The 23249-nt window shown below is 34.0% G+C and overlaps 2 protein-coding genes, 1 long non-coding RNA gene and 1 pseudogene across 6 annotated transcripts in view; 1 reads left to right on the top strand and 3 right to left on the bottom strand.

Annotated features, from left to right (window-relative positions):
- Pten (phosphatase and tensin-like protein) overlaps positions 1–7905 on the top strand; it is a 51159-nt gene extending 43254 nt beyond the window's left edge. Inside the window, exons 9-10 of one of the 4 annotated variants that reach the window (XR_016316885.1) lie at positions 362–3190; positions 5921–7905. Coding sequence is in view for 3 of the 4 variants with exons in the window: in XM_089705494.1 (XP_089561620.1) it covers positions 362–1654 (1293 nt within the window). In the remaining variant the exon portion in view is untranslated. Of the gene's footprint in view, positions 1–361 lie in introns of all 4 variants that reach the window. The other 3 variants (XM_089705496.1, XM_089705495.1, XM_089705494.1) reach the window with 3 other exon arrangements.
- LOC149480808 (uncharacterized) overlaps positions 1–23249 on the bottom strand; it is a 369189-nt gene that overhangs the window by 65722 nt on the left and 280218 nt on the right. The window lies entirely within an intron of this gene.
- On the bottom strand, positions 12132–15524 carry Mettl14 (methyltransferase like 14). The gene is made up of 7 exons (XM_089705912.1): positions 15375–15524; positions 15114–15278; positions 14650–14850; positions 14208–14364; positions 13765–13917; positions 13310–13466; positions 12132–12888 (listed from the first exon to the last, which is right to left on the bottom strand). The coding sequence occupies exons 1-7, from the start codon at positions 15438–15440 to the stop codon at positions 12648–12650; spliced, it is 1140 nt and encodes a 379-aa protein (XP_089562038.1). The 5' UTR covers positions 15441–15524; the 3' UTR covers positions 12132–12647.
- Positions 15797–22904, bottom strand: LOC149480819 (von Willebrand factor-like; annotated as a pseudogene).

The raw sequence follows: 23249 nt of genomic DNA, 5'->3' as shown, positions 1-23249 counted from the left end.
GATTTTTAAGTTATCTGATTAGTCTACTTACTATAAAATAGTTTCTAGTGTAGAGTCTATAAGTATTAAATGGAAAAGTTGCATTTTAAGGTATTGGAATGATGTTCTGTTTTGATAATTTACGTCAAGTTATAAAATAAAAAAGGTATGCGTGTACTAGAGTACACACGTAAGAAGTGAAACTTCTTTATGACCTTAAAAATGTCACGAGTATGGCGTAACGCAAAAATGTCACGCGTACGGCGTAACGCAAAAATGTTACACTAAATTTTTGTCTAACCCCGATAAAGAAGTTTCACTTCAACAATACTTTGATTTTTATATGTGTAGTGTTTGTAAAAAGTGGTCAATTGCATTGCAGGTGGAGATAATAATCCAGAAGCAGCCGGAGAGCTCCAAGTTCAGCGGGCACTGCTCGCGGCCCTCCTCGCCGCCCTCCTCCACCGCGTCCTCGTGCTCCGAGCCCGACACCGAGCCCGACGCGCACTGGGACTCGGGTGAGCGCGCCTGCCCCTGCCCCTGCCCCGCCTGCCCCTGCCCCTGCCCGTGCCCCTGCCCCGCGCGCTCGGGGCAGCACACGCACGTGCACGCGCTCTCGTGCAGCGACGCGCCGCACGCGCCGTGCTCCACCTGCGGCGTGACGTCACACGCCCACTGCGACCACGTGACGTCACCGGGCAACCACGTGGCGTGCGCCAACCGCGTGACGTCACGGGACAAGTGCGTGACGTCACAAGCGCCCGCGCGCCGCACGCACAAGCGGACCTTCTGTAAGACGTGCAGCGCTCAAGTGATCGATTTGTATTGTAACACGTGCAATGTACAAGTTACTGATGTGAATCTGTACACGGAGCCGTGTAAGCCCAATTGTGTGCAATGTACACAGGAACTCGACGAAGCCTGTTTTCAGCCGGAAGGTAACGGCGCGCACGTGTACTGCGACGATCGGTTTCATTCAATTTGTCAGTGCGATTCGCGAGATAACTGCAAGTGTAAGGATAGTTTTCACAACAACTCTGACAGTTCGTTAAAGCAACCTGTACCCTATAAGTGTTGCAAAGCTGTCGGCCAACAGAGCGTGAGCGACAGTAAGTCGTTCAAATCTGACGTCAGTACCGCGTCTGAATTCTGTAAATCGGACACCACAAATAGCTGCGACGATTTCAAATTGAAGCCAATTAATAACGTAGAAAACGACAGTTTCAAAAGCACCGAGTTTAAATGTAGTTGTAAAAGTGAATTGAACCCGAATTTCCCATATGAAATGGAGTGCGATTGTAAAACGGTGTCTTTCAAGTCGACCGCGAGTAATGTCAGTACTAAATCGTGCGACTCCTGTTTGAATGGCTCGTGCAATTGTATCGGTTACAAATTCGATAGAAACAGACCAAATTTCTCCGCGATGGACTACTCGTATACATACAACGAACACATATACAAAGAAACGGTGAAAAATGAATATTTCGAGGGTAGATTGCTGGACGATGAAAAGTTTACGGAGGGTAGTTTGCCGAAAGTTGGCTCGGATCAGTCTATGTCGGATGAAAAGCGATCGAAACCTAGATTATCGTTAGGAGACATGCGAGCATCGTGGAGAGAGTTTAGCGGTAAATTTGGTGAGAGTAGGAAAAAGAAAAATAAACACGACTGTTGATAATTTTTGCCCCGTTTTTATATGTATTATGCGGGTATCTGTACATTCATCCACGAAGCGCTGGTTATGATTTTTCGTATCAAAAATAAATGTGTGTCGTGTGACGTGCATGATTCGATGACCTTATGTTTTGACGTAAAACCAAGCCTGCTAGATTGGTTTTCAATAGAAAATTACAGATTCACACGATAAATAATATATAATATTAATTTTAAATCAATATTATTTCTGTACATTAGTGTAAAGTGTCGCTCTTAAAGAGGGAGTTAGTTTTAGTTTCGTTACACCCATTTATCGGTTATCGTTGCTTATATTATGTTGTAAATATATTCAAGTTATGTGTTAGATACGATCATGTGTATTAATTTTTATTTAAAATTGACTCAACTTTTCTGAGGATTCGTTAAATTGTACTTGCTTAAGAATTGCATCTATTCGCAATTTGTTAAGGGCCGATTTTTCAATGCTTGGATAAAACTTATCCGTCCAATAAAGTATTACACGATAATATTGAAATGTCACGTAAACTGTCAAATACGGGCAAACTTATTCGTTAAATAACGTATTATACTACCATTTGAAAAATGTATTCTAATTACCTATATTTGACAGTTTACAGGTGACATTTTAATATTATCGTGTAATACTTTATTGGATGGATAAGTTTTAACCAAGGATTTAAAAATCAGCCCTAAATAAAGGAAATTAATACATGTGATATGATTTAGATTTATTGTTATTCGTTTAGCGTATTGTGTAGGTATTCTAGATTACTGAGTATCACAAAGCTTCACATTAAAATATTTTATAAGCTATGTGATACAAGGCGTTACGGAATGTACTATAAGATAGTTGGAACTGAGCGTATAGTAATGAAGTATGATAGAATAAACGATCTCTACGTATAACGAATTATTTGGCTTATAGCCATGGATTTCCCAAAATTAGAAGAAACAGTAATCAGAAATGTGTCTTTACTATGCCAAAATGCGAGAATTCATGATCAATAGACTCCGATTATTTGTAATATTCAAAACTATCTGAAAGTTAATTTCTCACTTAACGTAATATCTAAAAGAAAGTGGATTGGTGGTTTTCACAACCAAATTTGATTTATCCCACCATTTTTAGAGGTGTGCTCACACAGCATTTTACAGAGAGCGTGGTCACAGACTGACTAATGTAACATTTCTTATTAATAAACTAAGAAAGGAAATAAAGAAGACTCCCAGTCTTACCTAAAAACGTATAAACATCTATCTGTGACGACACTCGCTGTAAATTAGCAAAACGCCGGGTCCGAAAAAACGCGTTCTATTGACTTGTCTCTAATAATTTGTGTGTGTGTTTTAAAGTGTAATAGAAGAAAAAAAAAAACGGGTTCTATTACGATTTTTTGTCTCTAATAATTAATTTGTGTTTTTAAGTGTAATAGAAGAAAAAACATAATATAACTTAGATAATACCGTTTGTAGGCGCGGGGTGCGAGCGCGTGGGCCGCTACCGGCCGCTGTCGCCGCTCTGCGACACAAACACGTAATTATATCGCACTGGCATGCGAGCGCGCTTTGCGGTGTTCCTTTTTTGAATTTCGTTATTTTTTTTTCGTGCCATTCTTTATTTTCGTTTTCGTTTTTTTTTTTCGTTTTTCGTTGCCAGCCAGGTTTTGTGAACAATGTGTTGTGTAAAGAGTTTTTATATAGCTGATTGTCGACTTTTCTAACACTACATATTTCGTTCTTGTAAGTGTTGTTTTTATGTAAAAAGGTAGCCTTTCGTTTAACTTACAATCTACAACTTTACAAGTTATATTTAGCATTGTCTCTATGATTAATCAATTATTTTTAAAGTAAATATCTTAATAATCTGCCATATTTATAAAGAACGACATTGTTTACATAATCAGGCTGGCGAAAAAATGATTTAAACTTCATCATTCGAAGAGTAGATTTGTGTCCAATTAATTATTTTAAATAAAAACTCAAATTATGCTTAAAATTACTCAAAACTACAATACTGCTCTTCTTGTACAGTTGTAATGGTGCTACCACATAGAGCTATTTAAAGTTAAATATTGATTGTGAATACAAAACAATATATTCTCACATTTTCTCAGAACTATATTTTGTTCCCTTTTTAGAATTAACTAAAGTGAACATAGTCTTACAATTTTGATACTTTAACGATTGAATTTTGATAATACTGTGTCAACACAATATGAATTTTAAAAGCTCAGTTTTGGAATTCTACACACCTAAGATTACAATAGTTATAACAAAAACTCTCAGAAGAGCCCTGTGTTCTACTATGGAATACAAAAGGCTGATGATAATAATATCTTGCTAAAATTACTACATATTATGATACTGTGTGGAAGCACCATTAGTCATTTATTTCAATCCTGCACTGCATCAAACTGAAATTTATACAAATGCGATATTTTTAAAGTCCGTTTCGTGTTGGCATGGCCGTCACCTTTTCGTTTGCATCCGTTCATTTATTTTTTTTTATTTTTAGCTTCTAGACCTATAAAAATTCATAAAAGCAAGAAATAATTACATGTTAATAATATTACCGTTTTTGTTTCGCACTTCTTTATTATTTAAAACTTATATTAAATACGCAGATAGCCACTAACTACGTTAATACCACATACAAAAATTGTAAATAATATTTTTCCCAAATTAACGATGTTGGTGGTGGTTCCGTTTTTTTTTTAAATACCAACAGTCTTACTAAGGCACTTTTTCTTCTAAAATACATATACATTTTTTCAACATCATTTGTCAAATATGAATGATATTATATAAATTTAGTGGTGTCTTTTTAGTCGAATCACACCTATACAAAAAGAAATTGAATGACTTATTACGCTGCGATTGGCTATTAAATTATAACTTTTCTTATTCTTTTATACTTTTTTCGTAATTTAATTTAACGATTTATTATATTCTCGGTGTTTCTTACGAACGGCCTTAGTAAAATTGTATCATTCTAACGAAACCCATGTTCAAGCTTTTTGCACAGTTTTGTTCGTTCATTTTACCTATTCCGATCATTTTTATGTGTTATTTCTATTTAATTTTTCCAATCTAGGGCACATAATTTATTTGTATTTTTTTTTGTGTTAGCACAATTACAATTTTATTTCAACTTTTTTAATAGAAAATATAATTACATATTTTAAATTGATATTGCTTAAACATTTGACTGGAATCGATATGTTTCATTGGTTTAAAATGACAATTGTGTATAGGAATAACACATTATATCACATTATAGCTTGATGTATTGTCTCATTCATATTACATGTTGTCTCTTTCCACTGTGTTTTTTGTGCATATCTTTTTCTCATTCTAGCATTAGAATAGTGGCTAATTTATCTGAAATTTAATTAAAGTTATATTCGATTTGACTCACTATGTAATTTGTAAAAAAATGATTAATATGAATTGATTTGATTGATTGAAAATATATAATTAAAAATATTAATATATTTTGCACGTTAATATGTGTAATGAACAGCAGCTTTTTATGAAGCGGCACTGGTTTTTGTAATTTCTTTATACACCCAATCACTTGCACTTATTTCCCCCTACTATAAAATTTAATCTTTTTTATGCATGCTTTGACCGTTTGCTTGGTGAACACTCAAATTTTACTTAATTTGATATTACTGTCTTATATTTGATTTTCTTAATATAAAGTATTGTTTGAGTGTTCACAAGCAAGATCCAATTTAATTGTGTTATCTGTTGTCCTTGTTCATGTTCTTAAAGGTATATAGAATGGATTTGTACAATATTTATTAGAATGTAGAAATTCCTTCCCAAACAAAGTTTTTCGAAAGATATATATTTTTGTCTCTCTCGCACATTTGTATTAACCGAGTCCATTCTCTATGTCTATGTCCTTGTGGAATGTGTCATGTGTTTGTCCTTTAACAACAATCAACGCCATCAATGCCAAATTAAAGATAAAAATTAACATAAAAGAAGATTATTAAATGAGCTATTGGCATTGATGTCGTATTTCTGTGTTCATCCATCCTAAACACTCATCGCGCTGTAAATCGCTTCGCACTAGAGCCGAACGCATCACACATGCCACAGACTATATATCACTTTTTGGGCGCCACCAAAGAGTCGTGATAAGTTTGAATTTTCATTCGCCTATTCTATATATATATAAAAAAAATGAAAATTCAAATGCTATAATCTGTGGCGTCTGTAATGTCCGGTCGCTTACATGGGTTTCTCATTTCAGGTGAATCTACGTACTTGTGAGGGTGGCACCTTGGCTCAGTTAACCCCTCCTTTACTAAACGACAATGAACTCTAACACGGTGCGGTAAAGACCATTTTTCTAGTGACGTTGAAAAACATTTAGTGTTCTATGTGTGTCTATGTGTAGATATGTGGTATTTGCCATTATGCGGGTTGTGCCATGCCCCGAACTGATGTGATAAAGCTGAGTAATTTTAAGCACTGTTTCAGCATGATAATGTTACGCGAATGATTAGTTTCGGATCAATTGTTAAATAATTGCTGCCACCGTTCTCTCTTTCACGAATGTGTGTTATAATTAGGTCCGCATACGGGCTATATTCCCTTGCCATTTTTGTCAAAGTTCTTTTGTATAAAAACACATTACGTCATTGAAATATCAGGGGGCGGTTGTTTAAGAAGTGATCTGGTGGAAACTAATCGGGTCACATGTCAAACGTGTGACCACGTGATCGTACGTGTGACCGCGTGATCGTGTGTTTGACCGAGAAATCGTGACACGTCATTGCGTGATAACTAATAAAGTAATAAAGATTAGGACAAGAAATCTTGTGAAATTTTGTTAAATATCACCTATTGATTTTTCTTCGGTAAATTTATCAGCTATTGTTCAGTATGGAAATCATTTGATTATTAATAAAAATTCGATAAAAAAATTACCACTTAATAATTTGATTTGAATGTGATCATAATATGATTACGTGGTCACACACACGCTCACACGGTCACACGTGTGACCACGCGGTCAAGCGCGGCCAGTGCCGTAAATAAATGCGTATTCTTTCCTTATGACTGATAAGTACAGAGTGGTTTTCTAATTTTGTATTTCTCTTCAGTTCCCTGGGAGTCTTGTTTGAGTTAATGTTTACTTGCATTTCGAGCAAATCGACACATTTTTCTAAATAAATGAAGCGAATGATATTATGGTCTAACGCCATTAAATTTATAAATACAGCAGTTCCAATAATTCCATGATATGAAAGCTACTTTGTGAATGATCATGATCACAGATTGTGAATGATCCAATTTTTTTTTCAAAAAACAACTCTTTCTGAATGATACGTTTTCAAACGATATCTATCTCTTTCTATTATTCATAGATACGAAAGACTAGAGAGAGAAGAATAGCTTGCATTTGGTGTCGAGTCGATGCTGATAAGATATCTTTCTCGCTCTAGCGAAAGGTATCTTTGAATAACAGAAAGAGATGGCAGTAAAGTGCAATGTGTGCAAAGACATTAAAAAAAATATTTGCAATAATATCAGAGGTAGATTAAAATTATCAAATTGGGACTGCAGTTTTATTCCAGTACATTATTAAATCAATTAAATAATTATTATTATTATTGTAATTACTTAAATAAAAAATGACGGTATGAGAAAATTTAAATCGCATGTTTGAGTACAAAAACTTTTTAAATAAATTATAATAATTAGCGAAAGTAATTAGTTCTGTTTTTAATTTTTATATATTTCGATCGAAATTCTTTATTTCCTCATTAACTTAGATTTTTAGATAAATCTTTTATATTTTATTAATAATTTTATTGAAATATTATGCCGTGAAGGTAAGGCAGATTTCCCCACCATACGGATCCCTCGTGAACTATAAATACTGAAATATAATTTGTTTATAATCTAATAATATTTCTCGATCAATAACTTCTAATTATTTCATTATCACAATAAAAATATATGTATTTCAAATTTCTTAAATTTACTATTTAAAAGCAAAAACATTACTTGTGATTGGTACAATTAATTCTTTAATTGATATCAGATTTCCAACTATATTTTTAATACTTAATTATAATTATTGGTATTCAGTATGAATAGTGCACAATGAGGGGTCCCATTGACTTAGTCTCGTAAAGGACAGTAGATTTTTCGTTTAGGTACAAAGATCTCAGTAACTGCCATCGAATTTAGGCAATCGGTGTCCATTGTGGAATTTGAACTGAATATTCTAAATATTTTTTATATATTATACGGTAAAAAAAAAATGTCTAAAGTCGAGGTATATCAAATTTCACAAACTAACATTGGTTGTTTTATTTGTTAACTAGCTGCTCCGCGCGGTTTCACCCCCGTGGCTCCACTCCTGTTGGTCGTAGCGTGATGATATATGTATATCCTATCGCCTTCCTCGATAAATGAGCTATCTAACACCGAAATAATTTTTCAAATCGGACCAGTAGTTCCCGAGATTAGCGCGTTCAAACAAACAAATTCTTCAGCTTTATAATATTAGTATAGATTCAAATTCCACACTAGACACATTTATTGATTAACAAAAGGAACTTTAGGTGGCTTAGTTTCTATATTTCTACAAACCAATGTTTTTATACTTATCACCCTTTAAAATTGTAATAAAATTATCGCATTAGATACTAACGTGTCTCACTTAAATATCAATTGTTGGTTTAATTTATAAAACTCTATGAAACGAGCTTGCAAGGCGTTTATTTAAGATTCTACGTCAACGCATTATAATACTTTAAGAAAATCTAACTGTTTGTAAACTATTCAATAAACTGTGCACTTCGCGACTACTGGACAAATATTAACCAAGTCTATATTTTATGAAATAGGATTAGGTTTTCTTTAAATTATTAATGTTACCTAAATGCTCTATTTAGATAAAGATTTGTGAAAACTATGAAAGGAATGTTTAAAATTTTCACTCAGAGAAAATACAGATATTCAATTCTATAGTTTTTAATTTTCAATTCGTCTGAATATGTTTAAATAAACTTGTTGCAAGCTCTCAATGCTTACATCAATGTTCCAAATGAACATAATGCCTTTTTATTGTTGACCCGACTATTCAAGTATTTGGTTTTGGAAACAATGCTAGGAACTCGGTGACGATTGTTCATTTCCTGGCTTCTTTTCTATCTGTGCCATAGACTACTCCGTCTATGGCTTTCTCTTTTATATCTGTGGATGCCATATCGTTCGCGCGGTTTTTAAAAAATCACGAGAATCGTATGCGACGTCCGTACCTCTCTCGTTGGAGCTATTCTAAGTTTTACTATTTATATTAACACGTTGACATACATACCAAATGGTATTTTATTTTGTATATGGTGTAATTATTTTATAATTTTATACTTGTGTGCCGTGTGGAATATGTTTGATGGAGATTTATTCAGAGGCTACGTCGTACCTCGGCTTAAGTTAAACCTTTGTTCCTAGCATATAGATATTATGATTTCTACAAGTTCGAGAGCCAAAATTGAATGTTTCGTTACAGCTAGGGATGTAAAGATTTAACTGATCTTGCATGTTATTTGTTTTGCAAATCTATTCGTTATTTGAAGCCTTAATTTTCCTAATTCGTGAAGTTTCGTATGAATAAATTATCATTTGAAAATGAATAAAAAAAATTTAAAAGTTATGCTATTTCGGCCTCGTAAAACGAAGTGAAACGGGTGATCTTTGTGGAAATGTAAATGCGTGTAAAATAATTTCGTATGAATACAAAATTATATAAAATCTTGCCTACTCGTTTTCGGTATCCGTAGTGGCACTTATTGTATTATGAAAAAAATAAAATATCCTTAGAGACGCATCATTCACTCGTCGTCCGCTTCACTCGAAGGCGTGAATACATCTGTCGCACGTGATAGTGCGGGTGCGACAGAGACAGCGATCGCACAACTGCAAGTGGAGTTGCAATTTTGGAAAATGGCAGGCCCATGCGTGTAGCCGTTCTTGTTTCTATGACGTTTAGGATTGCGTGAGATGGATCTATCCGGGTTTGATAACGTGTATGCCTTAAAAGTAACCTATTGTGTTTGTGTTTTATTTTATAGGTTATTTTAGGCTCGGAAGAATGTTCTAAATTTGATGTTCGGACGCGGAGTTAAAATTTGTATGTTGGTATGCTTAAGAGGCGGCTCTATGGAGTGTTAGCGGTAAGTTAGGCGTAAGGTAGGTAGGTTAGGAACGTCATAGAATCATCTGAACATGGATTGCAGTGTTGCTATGTTATAGGGGCGAACGAACGTACTTTGAAAATTATAAATTGATTTATATTGATTAGTATTATCATCACAAAAATTGTAAGGAAAAGTTATAATTTGAAATCGTTCGCCCCTTCGAGATAAGTTATATTAAGATTGTTTGGGCTCGTGCTGTCCCATTCACGAATGCTTCCAGTATGAAAAAAAATATTTTTTTAGGTTTCATGAATTTGTAACAATATTTCTGATTAATTAGTTTTTAATTTAATTTTTAAAACGCTTTTCACACGAACCCGCGCGCCATTTTGTTTTCGAATCATTTGTAAATATAGATTAAATCCAAATTACATCGCGCCAGAGTGATTTGTCGAATAATTTTTTTTTTATATAAAAAAAAATCAGCGAATTTGAATCTATTTGGCGTCCGTAATTTTACGCGTTTATCAAGTACAAATTTAGGTGTTTTAAGTTTGATTCGTACTAAGGTTATTTCTGTATGAGTTTTTTTACGGCCACCTTTAGTTGAATCCCCATTCCACTTAAATTTGGTTCGCTCCTTCCCCCTTTTCCTTCATCAAAGGTTTAGCTTTAAAGATTGTTGTTTGCCTTATAAGAAAAATGTGATCTTATGACGATTATACTAGAAGGGTGTCGCAGTGGACGCGATCGCGGCTCCTTGCGTGTGCACTCATTTGTGTTTGTTGAGTTTGCGTCTCGGCGTTTGGCGAAGTATGTATTTCTATTCCAACAACAAGCATTATTATCGGTTGTTTAATGCGACATTTGGACATGTTTGCTAGTAATGTAGTGTCAAACAACTGCGTTTACTTCACTTCTAACTAACGCTTTGAAATGCTCTCGTCAAACGAAGGGCCTGATATGTACGCGTCGTAATTTTGGTTTGAACCGCGCAACGGCGGGCGATCGCGTCACTGAATGAAAGAATATGCCTTGTATAATGATAACAAAATGAATTATGTAATATAAGACTTGACAATGGGCCGTGTTACTGTAGAATCAGTGGAGTGTCAATTGGATACATTGGTCGCGGAGTGAGCGTCACCTGGGCATATTTTTAAACGATTTTTAATAGTTTTTGGCGTGTTTTTAAAGATTAAAGTAAGAATTAGTTATCTAAACGCAACAAAGTTCAGCAAATTGATTTCACTAGTTGGTAAGGACTGTCTCCTCTTGACAATATTGGCTTGTATACTTTTGTAAACTTTTAAAGTTAGCGTTTCTTAACTGTTTACATATTTCTAGCGGTCTAACGCGCGGGCGACGCTCACTCGGCGACGTTTAATTTTTTATGAATCGTAAGAAGTTCTTAGTTCCACAATAATTAAAATAATAAAAGAATATGTAAATTTTTCTTATCTTAGTAAGTAAAAGATCTCATATATCATATTTTTTGTTTTGTCTTTTTTATATTTTGATGAACTTCAGAATAGTCGAGTTGATTTAAAGACAACCTATGTAAAATAAAATATATTGATGTATATAATGAAGTGTTTTATTTATCAGTTATATCGAACCCAAGTGTGTGACTTATTTCCTTTTTACTATGTACTGTTAAATACAAAAAGATATTCTTAGTAAAATCGCGTAGGTACAGCTGCATATTAAAAATAAGTTTTTCCTGAGATTAGCAGGTTCGAGCAAACAAACTCTTCAGCTATAAAATGTTTATTATTATTGTAGCAGATATTGAAACCATATAATATGCTATGAAAAAGAGCGATTCGTTCTATATAGCTTTTATTTCTTCAAAAGAAATAAACAGTAATAGCCATCTATCTGGTTCCCTATAGGAAGATTTTTAAGAAATACATATTTTGCTGTGTTCGAAAATGGGCCTCTATCTCTCTAGCCTCCTAGTCATAAAAAAACACATTATCCTCCGTTGCAACCTTAAGTAAAAATGAACAAATACATTTTCGCAATAATTGTAATAGATTGATTTTAGACTAAGGATGTTGTTCCCCTCGCTATAGCCTATACCGCCATGTTATGTGGAACACCGGTACCTTTGGTACTTACACCGACTTTAAGAATAGGGTATAAAAAACATCTTAATGGAGTTTCTTCAAAATTACTTATTTATCCTAAATATTAATCTACGTAGATACTATGGCGATTCAATAGGGCTACTAAAAATTTGCATATGCTAGCACTAAGTTTTAAATATCTTATATACTTGATGTATAAATAAAACAACGAATATAAAATCAAAGTAATTTATTTAATTATCATTATATCAGTACATTATATAAATCGCAATAACCTAACTTGTAAAACCTAACATCCGAACAGCTTGCACATATAGATATACATACATAGATTGGTTCAATTGAAAAACAATATTTTAATATTAATTATTGCTTAAAATTAACGATGTAGAGTACAATTATTATGTTCAAAACCTTCATGGATTACGTTATCACGAGGAACAATATTTATGGGATGTTATAGATATCGGCGCAATCCTTTTTTTGCAATTCCACTGATTGCCACGGCGCCAAATGAAGTGCAGCTACGGCCAGATGTCATTGCAGATATAGTGCTAGCAGTCGTTGCGTGTAGGGCTTCAGAAGTAGTTAAATTTTAACACCATGTCTGCTAGGGCGCCAAATGTATGCAACAAGGGCGCCATATGTATGCATCTAGGGCGCCAAATGTATGCATATAGGGCGCCATATGACTGCATTTAGAGCGCCAAACGTCTTTGCCAAAGCGCCACTACCGGGGCAGCCTTGGCCGCGCCCTAAACGCCGCCCTGGGCCTGGGGCGCGCGCCCTTGCCCCCCGCGGGCGGGCTCTTGGGGCGCAGCGCCTCGATGCGCTCGGTGCAGCCCGTGGTCTCGCGCCCCTCCGCGAAGTTGCCCGCGTACAGCTCCGCGTTGAAGTTCGAGTTGGTCAGCTCGTGGCCCATCGTCACCCAGCCCGGCCGGATGGTCGAGTCGCGCCCGAATAGGTGCACCCTGGAATCAAACACGAAGTTTTATTTATGAAACTAGTTAATAACTCAGGCCCCGGAACCACAGACACAATAGATTTTCTATTGTGTCGTGGACCGATCGGGCCGTTCGGGGCTCAATGGGTTAAGAGTACTTTCTAATTGTTAAAATAAAGAAATAATTTATTTACTTCAAAAAGCACTTGAAACAGACTAAAACATAATTATTGATGTAGTACATTGACACAAAGGTTGAAATCTACAATCTTCAGTTATAATAATACTACACACAAACACATGTTACAACTTACGTATTTACCGGATATTTCTGATTCTAAGTAAGTATTACCAAAAATTACATAAAAGAAAAAACGATTTTCCCACATTTTTGTGCTTGTATGAACATGTTAAACCAAAATTTATCTCTTTGACTAAAAAAAAATTACCGTCTCCTCCCCAAGCAGAAATGCTCCATAATGTGAAATATTTCTATCGGCTTCTCTGTACTGCCGAATTCAGGATCCTCCGAGATGATCAAGTCAATATCAACATTTGCATGTATGAAGTCACCGTCCACTGACCTTCGCACTGTTCCCTTTATTCCTAAAAAACAAAAAAATATAAATATTTATATGATCTAGTAAAAACCTATAGTTTATTAATAAAATTTATGGTAATTGTTCTACTAGTAAAGTAAAGGACACAAACTTAAAATTAATAAGCAATTAAAATTACAAAGTAATTGTTTAATGGTTACAAAGTAATGGTTCAATGGTTACAAAGTAATTGTTTAATGGTTACAAAGTAATGGTTTAAAAATATTTATATTCAGTAGGTATCTCAGAATTAACAAGTTTGTTTCATTCAATACAACCATTAAAATCTGAATGTAAATACTGACCCATCAAACAATGCTCTTTAGTTCTTTGAAACACTGCATTGTGTTCTAAATTCTTAGAATGGCCTGGATTTTTTATGTTTGTTTTTATCCAGCAGATATCTTCACACCGTCTGAAGCCCCATTTCTTTAAACATTCACGCCCCATGTCTAAACCTGTAAAAGAAAGGAAAGTTAAAATGTAGACTGACTAACTAAAATAACTGAGAAATTCTATTGTAATATTGAATAAATTAATAGTACATAAGAAGTTAATTTTTCTTTAAATTATATACAACATGTAGAAGTGTATTTTTATATATTTTTTTCGACCAAATAACAAGTTAACTATAAACTGAAAGTAAACACTCAACATATTATATATTTAAAACTTGCGAAACTTGACAAAACCTTTCGTAATTTTAAGCAAAAACTACCAATTACTACTTCAAACATTTATTCCTCACCTTCCGAGCTCCCGCACCAAAGGAAGACAAACGACCTTGGCTGCGCAATGTGATGCAGCTCCAGATCCAGTACATCCTTCCACCTCCAGCCTGCACCGAGTGGCGGCTCTACGAGAATCACGTCAAATTTCACACCCATTGTCTTGAGATCAAATGTCTGCAATTCAATTAGGTTTTAAAGTTTATGAAATAAATATGTTTCAGTGTTTTCTTGATATAAAATAATACATGGAGATCTTAAATTATTATAAGATATGAAAGGATGTTTTATAGTTGTAGGGCAATTTTAATATTGATTTGTGTATGAGCATGTGAAATATTAGAACTTGTTCACTCGATTAAACTTATTTGCCTTGTTTATTTCCTACAGCAACAAACTGTGCGATAATATTGATTATTATAGTGACCAAACTTATTAAAATAACTACTAAATCATTTTCACCTTGAGATCACACTTAAGATACATAGGTGGTGCGGCAGTTCGAGCGATCAGCTCATCCTTCAATTTAATCAGCTCCCGCAGTTTAGGATACTCCTCGAACCTGTCCGCAAGACCCACATCTCGAATGAAGTTCTGTGGCCTTTGTCCGGTGTCCACAAAGTGCTGGCAATAGTCATTGTGTGGGTTTGACGATTGTGTTCCCTGAAAATATGTTAGAAAGTATAATAATGGTTATTCACCACACTTACTATGTATTATAAATGCAACCTGCATTACATTGTAACAGAATATGACTCAACAATTATCAAAATATGACTGCATTTCCTATAGATAATAGTAGTATAAAATTAACATGAAACAGATTGATTTTATACACAGCATTGAAAACTGGCAACCTTGCAGGAACACAACATAAGTAAAAGTGCAAAATCTAAATTGAAAATTAATTTATAACTATTACCAACCTTCAAGAATGTAGACGAATCAGTGTACACCAAGCTGTCCTGTTCCTTGGGACTCGGTTTCTCATTTCCATCAGCACTGAAACCGGATACCGCCTGTTTTTTCGGCAATACGTCCAAACTTGCACCTAATGCATGTCTCAGTTCACTCACACTGGATACACCAAGCTAAAAAAACAATACAATAAGTTTAGAAGTAGTGTAAGCTGTAAATAAACAAACGCGTCGGATAAAGCATATAAAACATTATAGGTTAGAACTAACCGTTTGTGCAAGCAGTTTCTTTCGCTTCTGTGATCTCTCACGAAGTTCTTTTAGTTTCTCACTCATTATTTGTTTGTCTTTATCATTTCATATGCAAAAATAACTTTACATATTCCACGAAAGGAAAGTTTTAATAGTGAACACAATCGTAAACAAATCTTCATGACGTTTGGAAATTATACCACAGAGCACAGACTGTGGCACAGACTTGAGACTACAGAGCAACAATTTGACACCGCAACAAAAAAAAGAATTTTTTTCAGGTATACGTACTAGTCTTTTAGATATTTTAAAAATAAAAAAGGGTAATGAAAGCCTAGTATGTTAATAGCCTAGTTTTTACTTATTATGTATTAAATAACGATACAAATAAATACAATAGGTTTTACTTATTATATTAATTATTATTTAATAATTAATTTCTAGACATTCAACGACGGTACGGTGGTAGTAGTTAGATTACAATTTTCATAAGCAACACAGTTTCCATTTTGATCCCGAAGCAAACCAAGCTTGCAATGACAGCCGAGCAGACAGCGACGCGGGCGAATACAAAAGTGTTCTTTACAGCGCGGCTCACAGCCGTACCACAGACTAATAATAATATACTACGTATGTACCTACATGTATACTCCTCATTGGGTTTTGTGCATTTTCCTGTAACATAAAAAAGGCATATCGATCATATCGTTTTAAATTAATGTGAATACAATACTTTATCACCTATAATTTAAGGGGGGCTTTTTTCATGAATATCAATAAATAATTATCTTTCTCAATCTTGCAAGTTACAAAAGCCTCAATTGATCCTTTATTATGAAGTTTGAGATGAAAAATCAAAAAATGTATGACTGTCTGTTTGTTAAGTGCAAAAAATCTACAAATATTATATGATACGAGATACCCACGTGGCAAGCAATCCCTAGCCTCCACGCAGTGCCCGCTATGATGTCTCAGCAGCGGGGGCCTGCACAGACAGCCCCGGGTGCACAAGTATGATGGGCACGTGGGACTGGGGTCAGAACACGTGCGCTCACACCACCCACAACCCACGTATACTTCGTCAGATTGACATTCTTCTATGGAAGGCTCGTTTGCGTCGCTTAGAGTTACTTCAGCTGTAAAATTTGCTGGACTAAGGGCCGATTTTTCAATGCTTGGATAAAACTTATCCGTCCAATAAAGTATTATAGGTCTACCAGAATCTGATGGCATATTTATATTTAAAAAATTAAAGATTTTCATGTGGCAACTTAATTTGACAACAGCTATCAAATTGGTTGTCAAATTATTTGTTTTGATGATAAATTTTTAGGATTTTGTCTTCAAAATCTTCTAAATGTCGATAAAACCGCTGCGATCACAAGCAAGAGGTGTTGTTTACAATGTGTATAGAAAAATATTCGATGAAGAAGGGTCAAACTCATCACAATTTTCAATTTTAAAGCGCGTGAAAGATTTTATTGCTAAGTTGGACTTACCCGTTTTGATACTTTAAATTAAAAATGTTATAAATAGGTATATAATATTGTTTGTTCATTAAAATATAATTTTATGAAAACTTATAACAGGAGTTTCCAATTCGGCTATTTGTCAAGTCCAAGGTGTACAAGTCAATTTTATAATGTGTTAAATCTTACGAAAATAAACATTATTTTATTGCACGCCTCATAAGCGAAGCGTTGAGCTGGGTACTACTGTCACTTCGCGCAAAACATCTGATTTTTCAAACTTAAAATGTCTTTATGTATCATACATTGCACTTGTAAGATAATACATACACACACATATTAAGAAAAAACACTATTTTTAACATTCATGATATTTTTGATGTCATTTTTGTTATTTAAACTAGTTAAAAAACAGTTTAAAAAAGTTTTGTCTTGGACGTCCGTGTGTCTGTATGTGCGGAGGATTTTCTTGTTAACACGATAGCGACCGAAATACTTTACTAATCGAGTCTTTTTTTTTCTCTTACGCTTGAGTATGCTCAGGAATAGAACCCTTTCATTTTTCAGGGTCTGATTCGATGTGGTTTAATTGTTATTAAATAAACAAAAATAATAATTAATAAATTAATAAGTAATTAATAAATAATTATTAAAAAAAATTATGAGGCGTGCACTTTTACTACTACTATTTTATTATTGTTTTATTTTATAAAAAATTATAAACAATCGTTAAATATAGTAAATAAGTTTTGATCTGCATTATCATTACATCCATATTTTCACATGCCATAATTATATATTATATTCAAATATAGGTGTGTAATACATAATATTATGTATTACCTTTAGAAAAGTAATATGTATATTATACATGTAATAAGTACCTACATAATATTACGTGGATATCTCATTATCAAATACAGTATTATCCACTTGTGTAATATAACCATAGAAATCTAAATAACAAGACACTAGAAGTCGTAAGCGCGCGTGACATTGTCGCCGCTCAGGTGGTTACCATTCCACAAGTCTGTTCGTCGCTTGGTGGTCGCTTGTTCAGTTGTTTCTGACACGTGCGTGAGTAAACATGGTGTGTTGCAGCATTCCCCAGTGCGGAAATTCTTCCATAAATTGTAATTATACTAATAAAGGAATAACATTTCACCGGCAAGTATTTTTGTTTATAAATATTGCCGTTTTTCCTTAAAATTAAACAATATTTACAAGCAATACGAATGACACAGTCAACCGTTCCTCTCATCACGTTTAGCTATACATTGCCTTTTACTATTGTCAACATCTGACAGGTCGGTTGTTATAACTGCCAGATGTTATCAAATGACAATTACAAGAAGCAATGTACTGCATTGTTAACGATAAAGAGTAAATAGTCGCAAGCTAGTGATGTGATGTGTTAAAATTTTTCGATATCGTAATACGATGTTTTTTTGCGTAATATGACGACTGATGGAATCATTGGATTATATTTTAATTTGAATTCTATTTTATTTTTATAACTGATATATAACTTTTTAAACTAAGTACATCGATACAATCATTTTCGGACAATTTTACTGTCGATACAGAATCACATTAATTAAATATACAATAATGCCATAATGTAAAGGACATTCTTCGCTTAGGTTGACAAAACTATTTTATGTTAAATATATTCTTTGTAGATTTCCACAACGCCGTCCTGACATTAAGGACGAATGGATATCCGCGACTGGGAAAAGAAATTGGTTCCCTACAGGCTATAGAAGGATATGTTCAAAACATTTCAAAGAAGATGATTTCAATGTCACAACAAAAAGACGTACATTAAGTAATTGTTATAACTCTTATAATTTTTGGTGGTCTGGCGCGGTTCTGCATCGGGTGTTCGAGATTTTCAAATTTAAACTCTCAGTTTCTAAACCCCCTCCATTTTTTTAAATATATAATGTACAGACACTGTTTTATTATTTGTATATATAGATAAATAAATATTTAAGTACATAACATGTTTTTATTTCTTATACCTATATGTACAGTCTGCCGTGGGCCCACGATATGAGCCTACCACTGTATTAAAATCAACAACTAATATATTTCTTATTTGTTAACTATCACTTAACTATCGATAACAAGGCTTATGAAGTCTTACATCACTAAAGCGTTGAATGAACGTTAATGAAATTGCAACCTTATTTCTATGCATTGAGGTTAAAAGTTATATCTATCAAAAATTAACGCCCTCTGTTGTCGAGTAGCCGAACTTTTTCGTATTTGAAGTTTCTAAGCAAAAGGAAACAAAACATCTTACGTACCTAGGGATGTTATACTAAAATAAACCGTAAAGTCGTGAGTTAGGGAACATATTAAAATGCGAAATTTATTATTTATGTTAGTTTTCATTAAAATGAAGCTGTCCAATAAAAGGCATAGTTTACTTGTGTGAACTGTCTAGATATCGTTTTAAATGTGTGGATTTTGGCGACAGTTGTTTTCATACTAATTATGACATTATAGCACTTCTATGTGTCTTGTTATTTAGATTTCTATGAATATAACTAATGATATTGGGGACAAAATAAAAAATACGCAGTATCAAGATCGTTCAGTCCATTTTCCCTAGGGTTGCACACTCAAAATTTTGATTTCCCTAATTGCCATCAGATTCTGGTTTACAGGATACACGATAATATTAAAATGTCCCGTAAACGTCAAATCTAATATCTAATATATATCTAATCTAATATCTAATCTAATATCTAATATATATTATAAAGGCGAAAGTTTGTAAGGATGTATGGATGTATGGATGTATGGATGTATGGATGTATGGATGTATGGATGTTTGTTACTCTTTCACGTAAAAACTACTGAACCGATTACAATGAAATTTAGCACTTAACTGGATTAACACATAGGATAGTTTTTATCCCGGAAATCCCATGGGAACGGGAACTAAGCGGGTTTTCCTTTGCAAACGCGGGCGAAGCCGCGGGCGGAAATCTAGTACATACATAAATTGGTAGTTTTCTACATTATTCGACGAATAAGTTTTAACCAAGGATTGAGAAATCAGCCCTAAATAATGCTGGCAACTTGGCTGTATTTTAGAACAAATTTAGAAATATTTTGCAAAAACGTATAGTTTTAGTCAATTTACAAATGCATTAACGCATTTGCATTTCCATGTAAATTATCAAGAACATTTGAATTTATATAGAAATTAGGTATAATAAGCAATTTTTAATTTAAATGACAATTGATTAATTATCCAAAATTTTCCACACAAACGCAATATATGTACCTATATAGATAGCGTTGATGTACTTAGTATCTACGAGTTGTTTCAATAAATATACAAGTTAATTGTAATATGATAAAAAACTAATAAATAAATATTTCAAGACAATTTTCACACACGCGACACGGCACGATCTGATCCCATACTAAGCTTTCGCTTGTTTATGGAAACCAGATGACTGATTTTAAATAAATAGGTACTTGTATAGATAATTAACACCCAGACACAGAGCAAACATCTATGTTCATCACACAAATATTTGCCCCGGGTGGGAGTCGAACCCACGACTTCAAAATAACCAAAATAAAACTTCTATGCAGCAAGGCGCATTCAAACCAGGATACTACCATTTTTAAGTTTGAAGGAAGCATGGTTAAGTAGGAAGAAGGGAAGAAAAAAAGAAGAAAGCTTATTTAAAATATATTTTATTTTTTAACACAAGACAGAAAATTTTCCGCTATAGCCGCCTCTTCTTCAAACTCATAAAGTCTAAAAGCAAGAAAGAATAGGTTACGCATATTAAGAAAGTATTTTTTTTATTAGGTAATAATTAATAGCTACTTAATGAATGAATGAACACTTTATTGGCACCAGTAAGAAAATAATAACAAAAACACAAACAATATAAATACGTCCAAAAAGGCGGCCTTATGGCTAATATCTACAGGGATACTTAAATCTGTTCATAATAAATATGTAGCCGTAGGTTATCAATTAATTTTTATTTAAAATATAAAAAAATACTTATGCATAATTAAAAACATGACACTAGTCACCTAACTTGATACGACAAAACTTTCATGAAAATGCTTTACCAAGATAGGATCTAAAGTCTAAACATCTATACAATGAAAGAAACTACCTAAATATATAAATACAATAGTGACAAATAAGAATACCTACTCTACAAAAAGAAAGAATTAAAAGAACGTAATATCTAACTAACCCGTGGGGCAGTCTTCTAACTTTACACAACTTCCATCTGGTGCCCTGAAAAGGTCGTCTTTACAGAAGCAGCCGGTTATACATGCACCAGTGCAATTTGTAGGACTGGAACACGTCTTTTCGCAAGGCTGGCAGGATAAAAATATCTGGTCTGGACCACAGGACATTTCGTATTCCATCCCGGTTGGTGTACTTCTACAGACTGTATGAAAAATCGGGTTATAAAAATCATTAAAAAAGAGCCGAAAATTAACAGAATATATGCCATGACGATTACTGACGAGAATAAAACTTTAAACCTTTGGATTGACACCACTTCGATGGTAACTTATTTGTATCTAAATATTATTACCAAGTTTCATGAAAATAAATGTGGATTGATAAATTATGAGCTGCCAAGTACATATTACTAAAATCCGTAAAAAGAAAATGCATTTTCACGTTTTTGTATTCTGTGAAAACCGGGGTTTGTTCCTATAATATGATACCCTAAACATTTTAAATTTCTACAATACTAACTTCAACTGAAAAAGCAATTTTGTAAATAATTAACATTTGACAATTATTAGCTCAAAAACAATGACAAATAAATAAAAATATGTACTTTAAAATGAAAAAAAGAGCATTTCGATGCATTAAAAGTTCTTCTATTATTAATACAGTACTCACCAAATATAGTAGCAAATAATACGAATAGGAATAAACTGTAGTTTGCCATTGTGGACTATTTTTGCGAAATCCCGCTTGAACCGTGGTATATATGCGTTGGGTTGTTTATAATCACCAGCCCGATATTTGATCAGAACCGCGTCATACATTGTGTCGCAAAAAACAGTCAAGCGTGTGTCGGGAACGTACAATTTGGGTTCAGAACATTATTTTTTTATTCTTGTGAAAGTTAACATGGATAAACCCTTGACCTCATTCGTACTACCTTACTAATTAACCCAGATGTTACTGAAACAATTTTTGTTATCATATTAAGGTGAAATTTACATATTGTGTCCATATTGCAAAAAGTTTAACTGGAAAAATAGTATAAAAATATTATCTATCGTGAAAATCTCGGAAAATGGTGTCCTTTTAAAAGGACGGTAGTAATATGTACTACTAAGTAGGTAGACTATGATATTAAAATGACAACATACATTTCACATATATTTATGTAACAATATGAAAGTTTTCAAAACATAATTTAGGATGCAAGGTTCCATTACATTTAGGACAATAGAAATTGGCTTTCTTGTGACATTCTATACACCGAAGCTGCTTGTCTCTGTACCTAATGATGGGATCTTTTCCATCAAATCCAGAGGTTTCACGGAAACTCTAGCACCTTTACGTTCCTCATTCTTATATGTTTCGAGCAGAGCAGTTCCAACACTTCTACGAATGTGGAGATAATCATAATGGCCACCTTTTACTTATATATTTGCCAAGAATTATGTATTGCCATATCTAGTCCATGACAAGTCAAAGAAAAATACCACTTCTTGCCTCTGATAGATGTCTTGTACAAACCGATGCTCTGGTCGGATCTGTCGACCTCTCCCATTTTCTCGTACTTTTTTTACAACAAGTATATTTTTCTTCTGTTGTTGTGAAAATCTCTTAAACCGTAGACACAGGCTGAATCGTATCAAAGTTTGATGCAACAGTCACAACACTGTTATCATTCCATTTGCAAAATAAATTTGTTCTGCTCTGGTCGATTGATGCTTGAATGTACCTCGTGGTGTCTTTTTCAATTCTCAAAGCCAGCAGGCAAAGGGCATTTCGCGACGCGATTTTCACGTACTGTGCCAGTAGCCTTTGTTCCTCGTACTCGAAGTTCATCAATGAGATGGATGGACGTAAAAAGTTGTCAAAAAATAAATGGAATGCAGCTTTGCCCTATATTTGTCGCAGTACATCGGCATACTGTAATACAACGCTTGCACCCAATCCCAGAGGCTTTTGGTATTTGTTTTGATTACCAACATCATTCGATTGTCCTTGGTATGGATCACACCAAACTATGCAACCTAACCGTGTCGATCCGACCCAAAATTCATACCCCCATCTTATCGGTTTCCCTCTTATGAATTGCTTGCATGGATGGCCACCATAGTAGGGCACCATGGCTTCGCCGATGCTGTGATCCTCTTCAAAGAGTGCATGCGCAAAAAAGTACTCTGTAGT

The sequence above is a fragment of the Colias philodice genome, chromosome 17 (assembly GCF_061535455.1).
Source record: "Colias philodice isolate Cphi_HAF_F1 chromosome 17, ilColPhil1 Martin Lab GWU primary, whole genome shotgun sequence".
Classification (NCBI taxonomy): Eukaryota; Metazoa; Arthropoda; class Insecta; order Lepidoptera; family Pieridae; genus Colias; species Colias philodice.
The sequence above is the reverse complement of the archived record's forward strand: the minus strand, read 5'-3'. Positions and strand labels throughout refer to the sequence as shown.